Source organism: Taeniopygia guttata, chromosome 7 (genome assembly GCF_048771995.1).
Source record: "Taeniopygia guttata chromosome 7, bTaeGut7.mat, whole genome shotgun sequence".
Taxonomy (NCBI): Eukaryota; Metazoa; Chordata; class Aves; order Passeriformes; family Estrildidae; genus Taeniopygia; species Taeniopygia guttata.
Genome location: NC_133032.1, coordinates 18,854,319 through 18,866,494, shown reverse-complemented (window position 1 = coordinate 18,866,494; position 12,176 = coordinate 18,854,319). Strand labels below are relative to the sequence as shown.

Here is a 12,176-nt window from a genome sequence, read left to right as displayed (position 1 = left end):
GCCAAATATAATTTGCTTAATATTGGTATGACACTACAGAAGAAATAACAGAACTCACCATCAAATAATTGTCTTTATCCTCATCTCAAAACACTCAAGATGGATTTCAGTTGCTAGGATTCTCTAAATCAGAGATCATAAATAATCCAAAGTAGAGATTGCATCCATGTTGAGGACAATTCACAAAACATAAGAAAAGATTGAGTATGTATTTAGAATTAGAAAAATCCAGACAAACATATTTTTTTCATGAATATACAATGAAAGTTTCCAAATAATCAATGAATAAATGAAATCTTTGAAATACAGGCAAACCAAAGCCAGATCTATGTTTTATGTGATTAATTACTTTAGCTTAAAGAATATTTTGAAGTCTTGGGATCCTGGACATAAATGTAAATAATTTCCTATGTAAAATAGTCTGATAAATTGTCGTGGGTTTAAGCCTTGGAAAGGTAGAATCCACTGGTAACAGATTTAGAGATCTAAAAATGCCATTTTGCAAACTACTAACATAGACTGCAAGTTATTAAACAGTGATGTTTTGTAGAAATTCAACTCATATCATTCCCTTCGGTTCAATAGAAAATGTCCTGTAATATGCTGATGAGCCAAAATGAAACCTAATTGATTTTCTTACCTCCATTCCAAGTCAGTGGGAGTTTCAGCATTGACTGGGAGCCCAGATTTCATTCAAAATTTTGTGACTGCTCCAAAGAGCATCCCTCATGAGAATCACTTCAGCAGATGTCCGTAGCTGTTTTGCTAAGCCACAGCTTTGTCAGTCCTCATCAGCCTGAGCCTCAGCTGCCAAGGAGAGAAGTCAAGGGTGTGCGAAACAGCAAATATCATATGAGGATTGTGGCAGCTATGATGCCTCTACCCTTTTCATCACTCCATACTTCACTTAAAGAAGTAGCAGGTTCATCTCACTAGAGCTTCGGATAGCAGGCCAGCAATCTCTAATTTTGTCTGTACTTCTGCAAGCTGCCTTCCCAGTATTAATTTGCTTCAAATATAACCCTCTTAAAAGTGGGCTAGACCTTCTCATGGCACATTGATCCTCCTGCTTTTTTAGTCTCATGCTGCCAAAGCCTATCTGGCAGCTTGCTCACTCACAGCTCACCTGTCATTCTTTTCCACAGCATTTTCCCCAATGTCTTCTTCCATCTCCTCAGATGTCAGAGTAGATCAGGGGATGCTCATGAAATTTTTATAGTAAAACTTGAACTTCATCTAACAACTGAATTGAATTGTTTAGTAAAATAGACACAGTAAAATCCCAACATGCTATCAGTCATTTTTTCATAGATCTGGCATGAATCACAATCCTTTGAAATAACAAAGGTAATAACTTGGGAAAGCATCTATATTAAAACTAACATATCTAAAGAATCAAGGCACATATGAGGTTCTATTATTTCTGGGTGTTTAAATTTTTGCACTAATTGTTAGATTGTATTTAGAGCAGTAAAGGAAAAAGAAAACCAAAATAAATATAGCACCGCACTCTTGTACTGGATACTGTCAAAGAGACCTGCTTTAGAAAGAAATGAAATTCAGTGTATCACCCAATTTATTTGCGTGCCCAGTTTATAGGTGATAGAAACAATGCTTAGTAGATTACATATTTGTGTACAGAACTCAGCAAAGAGAGAGGAGCTTAAGGAAACATTATGCACACCTTTGCTGAGAGCCTTTGCACAAATGAAATCAATCTGAATATGTGATTACATTCACACAAAAATCAAGAGGCAGAGAAGTAATTAACAAAGCAGATGACTTTGATGCTTTGTGATTAAAATTAATGCACTTATGCCTACCCAATTCTCTTTGAAACATGATGAGAGGGTTGTTTTTTTTTTTTCTGGATCCAAGTTAACATAATAATAATTTTTACATTTCTTTTCTTTTAATATTTGGGAGGATCTTTTAACAGCTGGCAAAGTAAAAAAAAAAAATATATAAAATGTTCAGAAAATGTTATAGAGATGTTGGCTTAATTATTTAAATCTTGACTGACAACTTTTTTTCTGAAAGGAGCAAGTCCAGCAACTTGGCTGTTAATATATTTTTTTTGCTGTGTAACTGTGTCCCCTTTAGATGTAATTAGTCCAACCACACCTCCTCTTCCACCACGTTTCCCTTGCAAATGCTCGTATAAACATATGCTACAGGAAATCCACAGGTTGCTCTTTTTTTATGAAAAGGTACTTTCTGTTTTATTGTTACTGTTGTAATAAATGCTTATACATAATAAAATGTTGTAATAATGTTTTCTAGGATCTATTTGAACAGTTTGAAATTCCTGTAAATTGCTGCAACATTTTCTGACAAAGTGTCTTTTGCCCCATTTCTTGCTACCTCTCAGAATACATCAAGCTGAATTAGAAGAAATATTGTTGCTAGATTTTGCATGACAAGGGCAGGTATTTAATCATAACTCTGTCTTTGTTTTTTCTTTTTCTTCTTTCCTTTCTCTTCTTCCCCCTCCTAGTTTGAGGAGAGGAAGATGTTGGCTGATATTTCAGTTATCTGTCCAGCTGGTGAGGATCTTGTTTCACAGGATACAGAGCTGTCATCTTCAGCCAAAGAGGATAGCTTACAGACCGAATTCCTGGCGGAAGAAACACCCTCTGGAGATGAATATGAATGTATATCACCTGATGATATATCTTTGCCACCGCTTTCTGAAACACCAGAATCCAACCTCTTACATTCTGAAACAGAGCTGGAAGAGCAGTTCTGTTGTAGTTCTCATAGTCTGCATGTCAGTTCCTATAGCTTGCAAATGCAGAAAACCACTAGAACAGTAAAACTGATGGAAGCACCTGACCTCTTAACAAATTCTGCTTTTGCTGATGCTACAAATAATGGAACGGAAAGCCCATTAGATCACTTTCAAAAGTTTTGTATCTCTTTCACAGATTCTGGTCCAAAAGTCAGAGCAGCATCTCCTTTGACTTGTAGCTCACAAGGGATATCTGAAACTAGCACTGCTTCCTGCCCTATAAAAGCCAACCCAGTAGATAGCATGATGAGTGAAACATGCAAAACACATTTACAACACCTTGAACTTCATAAAAGCATGGCAGAAATGCAAGAAAAATTTCATGCTTTGAATAACTGTACTAAACCCCAGGACAGGCTGCATGCTTTGCCTGATGCATTCTCAGGTTTCATGTTTCAACCAGATGCCACCAGAAGCTATCAGAGGCAGATGGTTACCCGAGAAGAGATTAAAAGTCCTTCAGAAAAGAACAGCATGGCCAGCCTAACTGGACAGGCGCCTAACTTCTCCCGGCTTCTGTCTAACAAAACCGTCATGGAAGGTTCTCCAGTAACTTTGGAAGTAGAAGTAACGGGATTCCCAGAGCCTACACTGACATGGTGGGTAGCTTGCAATGAGAAGTAGCAAATATACCTAGTAGCGAGCCACCATCAACTGCTTATAACCAAATCAATTCATCTGTAGGCTAGAATAAAAGGCTTGTATCCTTCTACTACACACTTCTGCATGATTTCCACCTTCAGAATTGTTTTCAACAATTAACCATCTTGAAATAATCTCTCTGTACCAAATTTCAGGAATGAGAGTATCAAAGTACTGCAAACATATCCAGTGTTTACAAGCAAAATCAGCATACAGTTTTCATAATCTGGAATATGGCATTCTACTTGTTCAATGCCTTCTTAAAACCTTCAGATTTACTATAAATAAATTCACCTCCTCTTTCCCAGGCTCTGGGCACTATGCATGGACAGAGACATAGATGTGCATGCACACTGAAATATCTATGTAGTCACTGTGTAGATGGGGACACAGTTACACATATGTGAAAGTCAGGTATCAAAACTAAGGTTGCATGTTAAAAAAACCCCACCTAAATATCTACACTAAGAGAATCAGTTTTGTATCACATATTGGTGTGCATGGTCTATCTCTCTCTTAATTGCTACATGTCTATTTAGAGTACTTTATTATTGGATTTGTGAGAAATACAGATGATGTAATGTAAATGTCTGAACTCTAAAACTTCCCTGCCAAAGGGAACAGGGACTGAAAGAGGGAGAGGATTTTGAGATTTTTTTTCATAGTTCTATATATTGTGACATGTATTCCTTCAATTTTACCTCATTTGTCTTTTCTCCACTTATTCCATTAGTCTTTCAAAATTGAGGCCTTCCTTTTAATGTATTAAAATTAAGTATGCCTCTTACTGGAAAAAACTTGATGTTATTATTATTATTGCACATTTAAAGAATTAAACTGTATGTTTTTGTTAAACTGAAATTTTTTTGGTGGCACTGAGAAGAATACTGGACACTGAAACCTTGGTGCTATACTTTGTTGGTATCAATAAAGTTACTTTGTTTTAAATACCAGTATTGTACAGACTGAAGAGTATTATTGGTGAAACAAGACATTCATTTTATTGTAAGAAAACATTAATTTAACCCAAAAATATATACACCATTAGCAGGCTTTCAAAAAGACATTAACATTACTAACATTCTTTCAAAAAGATAACATTCAACTGGAATAATTTTGAAAATTAGAAATTTGTGAAAACAGAAAAAAATATGGTTTTAATTTAAAAATCACCAATAACATGTATTTTTTACTGGTGTAGAAATTTCTTTGGCTATACATGCAGGAAAATATTTTATAGTTTGTGTTAGGTTAAATGTAGCCTATGCTGAAACATAGGCTGGGGTAAGGAGAGCCAGAATTTTCTCTAATTTCCATGTTTAAATCAGAAGTGAATACCAATACACCATGACAGATCCTTAAGTGTTAGAATATGGCACGAGTTTGCTGAAGTAATTCCTGATGCATTGTTCTATCCTGTTTGACGATGTGAGCTAAAATGTTAAGTGGGCTGGGATGGAGGAAGGTTCTTGGCTGTCTTTTATGCAGAAGACACAAGTTTAGAAAGTTTGTTTGTTGATCCTTTGAAGCCTATTCATGAGTTGGATGTGGACTGACTCAAGATCTCATTAGCAAAAATGTCTCAGCACAAAACTGAGGGCCCTCATGTTACCTCTCTAATGCTGCAGTGAGAGAATTGTAGCTTGTCTCTTGAAAACCATTTTCAGAACCCAATTTTCTACTGTTAAGCATGTATTATCATATAATTTGCGTTGTTTAACTGTTCACGCATATTGACAGACTAAGTTTAAAACTGAGAAATGAGAGTACAGCAGTTCTCTGTCTCTTACTGTTACTGTAGTGTTACAGAGATTGTCTACATTTGCAAAGTTCTGTGTGGAATGCAGTGATAAAACTCTGACTTGAAAACTGACTCTCTGCTTTAGGTACAAGAAGGGCCAGAAACTGACTGCAGATGAGAACTTAAAGCTTTTACAAAAGGAGACAAAGCATACTTTGTTCATTCAGAAGGTGTGTGATAAAGATGCTGGCCTCTATGTTGCTCGGGCTAAAAATTTGAACGGCACTATCTCCTCAAGTGCCATTCTTCACGTGCAAGGTAACAGGCCACTTATTGCAAGAATAGACTGGATAATGCTGTGTGTCATCTATATTAGTGTATCACTAATGTACTGGCTATTCACAAAATAAGTACAATATTGACTGCACTGGACTTAATTATCACATGTTGAATTTATTTTCTTACACTGCATTTTCATAATATGTACCAAACCACTTTTTATGGCAAAATGGATATGTTGCTTGTTTCTTTATTGCCAGTATTCTGTGTTTATTCTACTTTCTCATATTGATGTTGACATAAAAGTGTTACGAAGATTTTTCTAGAATCTGAGGCTGAGTTTTGCTTTCTAAAAATGTAGGCATTCCAAAGCACTGGAAACAGTTTTAATGGTTGTAGGTTTTAAATGTCAGCATAGAGCCAGGTAAAGTGCTCAGATCATTGTATATTTTGGGATAAGTCTTCTCTTGGGATAGGGTGTGGAGGGTGTTGGAATTTTTTTTAAACATCAATTGTATTTTTTCCAGGCACATATTTGTTTGTATGCATACAAAAAAAAAAAAAAAAAATTTTAGGACAAAGCTTCTTAGGCAGGGTATCAAACCATTCATGATTGAACTAATATATATCAGATTTAAATCTGTCTCAGCCCAGCATACAGTCTCCACAAAGGAAAGCTGCAGTAGTTCAATAGAGTTGTGATTGTGCTACAGAACTGACCCAGAACCATCAGGATTCGTGTAAGTGGCATCTAGGACATAAAAGTACCAATGTTTATAAAATGAAACATTCCAATATACCACTCTGCTTAAATAGATGTCTGTGATACTTTCTCTGTCTTCTTACAAAGTTAAAGATACAAATATTTCTAATAATCCTCTAAACTGTTAGTGTACAAGAAAGTTAATAACTTATGAAGTGAGCATTTGCACTCATTTGAAATTTTTAATGCACTGATTTCAAACGGAATCAACCAAATCAGGGAAACATCCAAAAGTGTATTCAAATTTAAAAAAAAAAAAAAAAAAGTCAGTCAAAGAGAATTATCTTTTAAATTCAAAACAGTAAATCCAAACCAATACTTTGTTCACCTACAGTTTATATTTCCTTCTTGACAAGAACAACCACAAATATATTTTTTATTGAAGTTCTAATTTGTTTAACTATTACATAACAATGATGTAATTGTGCTGGTGGAAGACCCAATTTATAAATTCTCAAGTATAATGTCATTCTTCAGCCTCAGTATTTGTTGCATTTATGCAGTAAAAAGAGTTGTCAAACAGCTACATGATTTTTCCTGCATCTTTTGATTACCAGCTTTTGTGTTACAATTGCATTGCTGTAGAAAATATTTTAAGAGGAAGTATTTACCTTCTCTTGCATAATTTGCTGGAATGAAGTAAACCTTTAACTGTGTAGCATGCTATGAAAAGAATAGATATTGTATTTGCTGAGGGTCAGATATTTTGGCCTAGTGACTGCAACATTTAAAAAATTCCTGTAACTTTGAAAAAGGAAAAATTCTCATGATATAACCTCACAGCAATGAGAGGGAGCAGGAGGAGGAGGTGGTGAACAGATGGGGAACACAGTAAGTTCTAACTAACTTGGTATTACCCTTTATGAACCACTTTCTAAGTTCAGTAATCTCCCAAAAATATAGATTCATAAGGATTTCCTCAGGTATAAATTTCACCTGTTTTCCTGCAGTGTATTTTCCATTTCACAATAAAGGTAATTTAGATCTTAATAAATCATTGTAGAAGTATATAATACCTTTGTTTGTTTGATTCTTAAAGATTTCCTCTGAGAATTTGACAGTTTCTGTGAATTTTAGGTAAACAAAAGTTGATTTTGTGAGTGTGTTATTGCATCCACTTTCAATCAGGAATAGCTTTAAATGCACAGTTTTTAATGGGTGGATATCAGCCACAATTTTAATTGCTGCAAGAAACAAGATTTCAAAAAGAATGATTAGAGATACTGGATTCACAGCAGGACTCTGAAACTCTCATGGTTTTAATGTTCTGCTTTGTAAACAAAGACATAATCAACACTGGTTACTGCTGTGCTGGCAGTCTGGATTTAAATACCCTTTATTTAAGGACTCAAATGAGTATTTAAAAAAAAAATTACTGGAAAATTCCAGCTGTGTTCTATTTAGATAATCTAAAAAAAGGGGAGAAAAAAAAAGGAAGTGACAGTGATGTAATCTAATGATGCATTAGTATTTCTTTGAAGGGAAAAAAAACACTCATTCTGTTGCAGCTAATAATCTTAACATAATGCTTCCCACTCTCATTATATTTTTTAATAGTTTATACTCTACATGCTTTACCTCTTCCTTCTTTTAACCATACTGTAGAGCAGGGAATGCATCTGGGTGTTTTGTATGGTTCTGGTTCTTTCTTGGTTCACAACACTGACTTCCCCTCATTGCACTCACAGTTTTGAGCCTATAGTTTCTTCAGTATCCCAAAATGTTTACATCTTCCTGATGGCTCCCTTATAGTGAAGATTCAAGCCTCAGTCCCCCCATCCTTAGAAGAAAGACATTAAGCATATAACTAACCTACACTCCCTTCCTTCTTCCCCATATGAAGACACCCTTTAAGAAAATGGTGAAAGATACTGCCTGACTAGAAGACATGGAGTCGTGTGAAGGGGTGTTTACACAAGGTACCTAAATTTGGAGGGGGAAAGGAATTAATTATTTTAATTTTTCAAGAGAAGCAGCCTGTCTGAGGTCGCAGGTTTGAGTCAGTAGGCAGAGGGAGGATGAGTCATTACCCAGATTGGATCAGATGTGGCTGGAGCTGCAAAGGAGAAGGTGAGTTCCTCTCAAATGACTGGTAAGGTATGCTTACTTCTGCACCTTTCTCTGGAGACTTTTCTAGGGTAAAGGAGTAATTTTTGTGTGTGTGTTATCATCTGTGGTCTAGAGGAACTGTGTCTTGAAAAATTACTGCCAAGACTTTAAAGAGGTTACACATGGTATTCAAGGAGACTGAAGCTCTGGGGTTATGGATATTTCAGGTCAACTGGGTCACGACACCTGCTTAATTCCTAATAAAGGAATCCTTATGTTTGTGTTAGGAGCTTGACTGAGACAAAATCTCCAAACAGTAAAGTGTGCTGTTAGAGTTTAGAGTAATTTAGAGTAATGTTGAGCAAATCTAAAGTCTCTAAGCAGCATGGTGGGAATCTGCCTAACCTAAATTCATAGAGAAGACAGGGGAAGTTCATAAAACTGCTAATTTCGCATTTCAAGACACCAGAGACTGGAAATTACATGCCTAGTGTAAATAGATTGAGAATAACTGTGAAGCAATTTAATTTAAAAATTAGCTGTTAAAACCAATTTGGCTTGACCTGCACACCTGTATGTAAGAGAGACTTTAGGCAGGGGTGAAGGCAGTGTAATAGACAGATGAAGGTGAACTTTTCTCCTGCAGATTTTGCATTGCTTCAGGTTGATGATTTTTCTGTGCTTATTCCCCAGTTTGCAGCATAACTCTACTGGTTCCTACAGATAATTCATGGAATATTTAATAGTTGACAAAATTATTGTCTGCAGCTGTAAGAGTGGTATTTCAGTACCACTGGCTACCTGATTATTTTTCCCACAATGGAAGAAGTGATCTGTTCTTTCTAACCTGTGTGGATGGGATCATGGGATATCCAGCCAAGAAATAATTTGCAATTAACAAATTGTATTCTGAGTTTTTGTTATGCTATCATGTGAAAACCATTGGTGAAATATAACCACCCATTCTATTTTGAAGGTTGCTGTCAAATGATAAAATCTTTTTTTCACAGCAGACTTTGTTGAGGTAAAGCCTGTGCCTGAAAGAGTTGTAAGAACTTAATGATTTTATTTGCACATACCTTTGCTCTCTAGAAACCGAACCTTTCACTTTTTATGTTCTGCTGCCTTACTGATATAAAGTCAAGATGTGGTCTGATCATTATTACAGTCACCATTCCACTCAGAATTTTTTTTTTTTTTTAATGGTAAAAATCATTTTGGTATCAGATTCAACATGACTACACAAGGTAATCCAAACTGCACAAGTTATGGAATCCAGCCAAAATTATCCCAAGGAGCGGCTGAGGCCCACTTAATGTTTTCCACTGGAATACTAGCTAATCATGTTCTATTTGTGACCTGTTGCTAACTGCCTGCAAAGAGTAGGCAGGGATGTAAACTTGGTTCTCTTGCTTGAAGTGAAGCTGGAGATCTCAAATTTCTGGGCTTCAGGTGCATGCAATGCAATGGGGGTGGCAGCTTGCACATGCTAACCTTCAACAGCTAAGAACTGAGTTGAGCTGCTCTGGCTGGCTAATAGAGAGGTCACACAAAGTTAGCATCAATATGGGAGAGCAAAACTTACATTCTTCTGCTTTGCCTTGGTGCCTCAGCCCTGCAGTACCTAGGAAGAATATGAAAGCAGATAAGCTTAAAAGCTTATTGGAACTATGAGCTCACTTAAGAAGTGAATTTATTAATACAGTGGTCAAAATGTCTGCCTTGTGATGCCAGCAGGCCCACACTTGGCAAAAATAGCCTTTGGCTCAATATATTTGGGTTTAGAAGTTGATGGGCACCTGTGTGAAGTAAGTTGATTTTTGTTTCATAATAACACAAAGAAATGGTTTTCATCCTTAAACAGTGGAGTTATGGTGTCATGGCAGTTCCAAACCTTTCTGTTTTGGAGAAGGCCAGTGATAACCTTTGTCAAATATTTTGGAAATGTGGTACAATTTATACTAAAGAGAAAGGAGGACACATTCTTTATGTGATAGAGATGCAAAAAGATAGTTTTTATTGTAGGGTGTCTTTGTGTGTTCTTGTGTTAACATCTTCTAGTTTACATTCCCTGTGTCAAGAATACTTAGTGAATTCTGAGCTTGTCTTCTCTTTTTACTGCAACCTCATAGGGGGAATATAAGTGGAACCTCAGGTGGTAATACAATGATTCAATAAATCCAGCTTTACAGGTCATTGAGTTACATGTCACAGAAAGCAATTCTTTTATTCAGTACAAACTGATGCTGATGATCAAAATTTCTTCAATTTTGATGGGTTAATTTGTATTGATCAGTCCTTGTAGTGGTTCAGGTATCACCTGTCCTTCCACAGTTGGCATGAGGCTAGCACAAAATCAATCTCACGTGCTTTGGATATTGCAATAAAAAACAAATTGCTCATCCTTCATCTGAACCAAATTTGTACTGGATGATGTGGTAGCACATGGTTTCAATATTAATGACAGCCAAAATAATGATGTGGTCAAAGCTGTAGAGAGCCATAATTCTGCCCTTCATATTAGTTGCAAATATCAATTTTCTAAATCTTTACAACAACTTTTTTAAAAACTAAAATAATAGAGGGGGGAAATGAAGAAATGTGATGTACAGGAATGCACTAAATTATAAAATTTGCTCTCATGACTTTGTCACTTTAAATTTGTGTGGAATGATTAATCTTCCACCTTTGCTGAAGCAATAATTGACACAGACTTGCTTAATATCGTACCAAACAATATAATTCTTTACCACTTCCACAGAACTAATACCACTATGCTGATGCATGAAATTCTTGGGTGCTTAAAATCCATGTTTTTTAACAAATGTTATATTAGCTAGATAAACGATATATAACAATTGTCTTGCAAACAAGTTATTCTGAGTTCCAGGCATCAGTAAAGGCTCTCTTTGTCTTTTAATGTGATAAACATTGCCAGAACAGATTCTTTTCTTCAGTTGCTTTAGCTGTCTTTTAAAACACAATGAATACTGATTTGATTTTTTTTTTTCAGTACAAGGAAAACAGCCAAACTTCATACAAAAGTTTGGACATAGAACTCTGCAGGAAGGAGACGATTTAATCTTGCATTGCACTATACATGGAAAGCCCAAACCACATGTCTGCTGGACAAAGGATGACATCCAAGTGGTATCTGGAGATATCAGTGTATGTTTTAATGTTCTTGAAATTTTTCTTGGGAGAAAAATTTGCTTTATGGTACTAATTATCCCCTATGTATATTCTCTTGTTTTACAGACTGAGAAATTAGGAGATACCTATTACCTTTTAAAAAGAAATGTAGTCCTTGCTGATACTGGGAAATATATCTGTGTTGCCAGCAATGAAATTGGAAAGGCCCACTGTTCTGCTTTCGTGACGGTGATAGGTGATTGCTCCTGCCAGCTGCATGCTTTTGGCACCCTCTTGCCTTATTACATGAGCAACTAATGGACGTATTTTGTTTCAGAGAAAAATAAACCCCCCAACACTTCCAGTGTAACTCAGGCTAAACCAGAATGTGAAGATGGATACTTTTCAGAAGAAGTGAATGTCACCACAGCGGAGCTAGTACAAGCCCAGGACACACCATGTGGGAGAGAAGAAAGGCCAGTGGCTAAATGTACTCCAGTAAGGTAACCTGCATCTTACTCCATGCTGCAACTTGTACTACTGCAACAACTGTAACAACCTTAATTTAAAAAGCACACATCACTCTTCCTAATCTATGAATTTCTATGTTATGTGCAGAATACGTGACTCCCTTTTTCACTTAATTCTTCATCAAAAGATGCGTAATTTTTAGATCAAATAATTAGTAATACATTAGAAAATTGAGCCTGTGCAAGGTATTTATGTTTATTATGTATTTATGTTTAGTGAAATAGTTTTTTGAAATCTAGTCATCTTAA

General features: G+C 35.9%; 1 protein-coding gene and 1 long non-coding RNA gene across 5 annotated transcripts in view; one reads left to right on the top strand and one right to left on the bottom strand.

Moving 5' to 3' along the window:
* LOC115495983 (uncharacterized) overlaps window positions 1-1,010 on the bottom strand; it is a 28,684-nt gene extending 27,674 nt beyond the window's left edge. Inside the window, exons 1-2 of the long non-coding RNA XR_003961331.4 lie at window positions 641-1,010; window positions 59-123 (exon numbers count right to left, since the gene is read on the bottom strand). This is a non-coding gene — a long non-coding RNA (uncharacterized lncRNA). The remainder of the gene's footprint in view (window positions 1-58; window positions 124-640) is intronic.
* The window catches only part of CCDC141 (coiled-coil domain containing 141), a 65,368-nt gene that overhangs the window by 52,069 nt on the left and 1,123 nt on the right, over window positions 1-12,176 (top strand). For 2 of the 4 annotated variants that reach the window (XM_072932307.1, XM_041717537.2), the window contains 5 exons: window positions 2,498-3,390; window positions 5,320-5,492; window positions 11,279-11,433; window positions 11,524-11,653; window positions 11,735-11,900. In XM_072932307.1, the coding sequence (XP_072788408.1) occupies window positions 2,498-3,390; window positions 5,320-5,492; window positions 11,279-11,433; window positions 11,524-11,653; window positions 11,735-11,900 (1,517 nt within the window). The remainder of the gene's footprint in view (window positions 1-2,497; window positions 3,391-5,319; window positions 5,493-11,278; window positions 11,434-11,523; window positions 11,654-11,734; window positions 11,901-12,176) is intronic. The other 2 variants (XM_072932308.1, XM_072932309.1) reach the window with 2 other exon arrangements.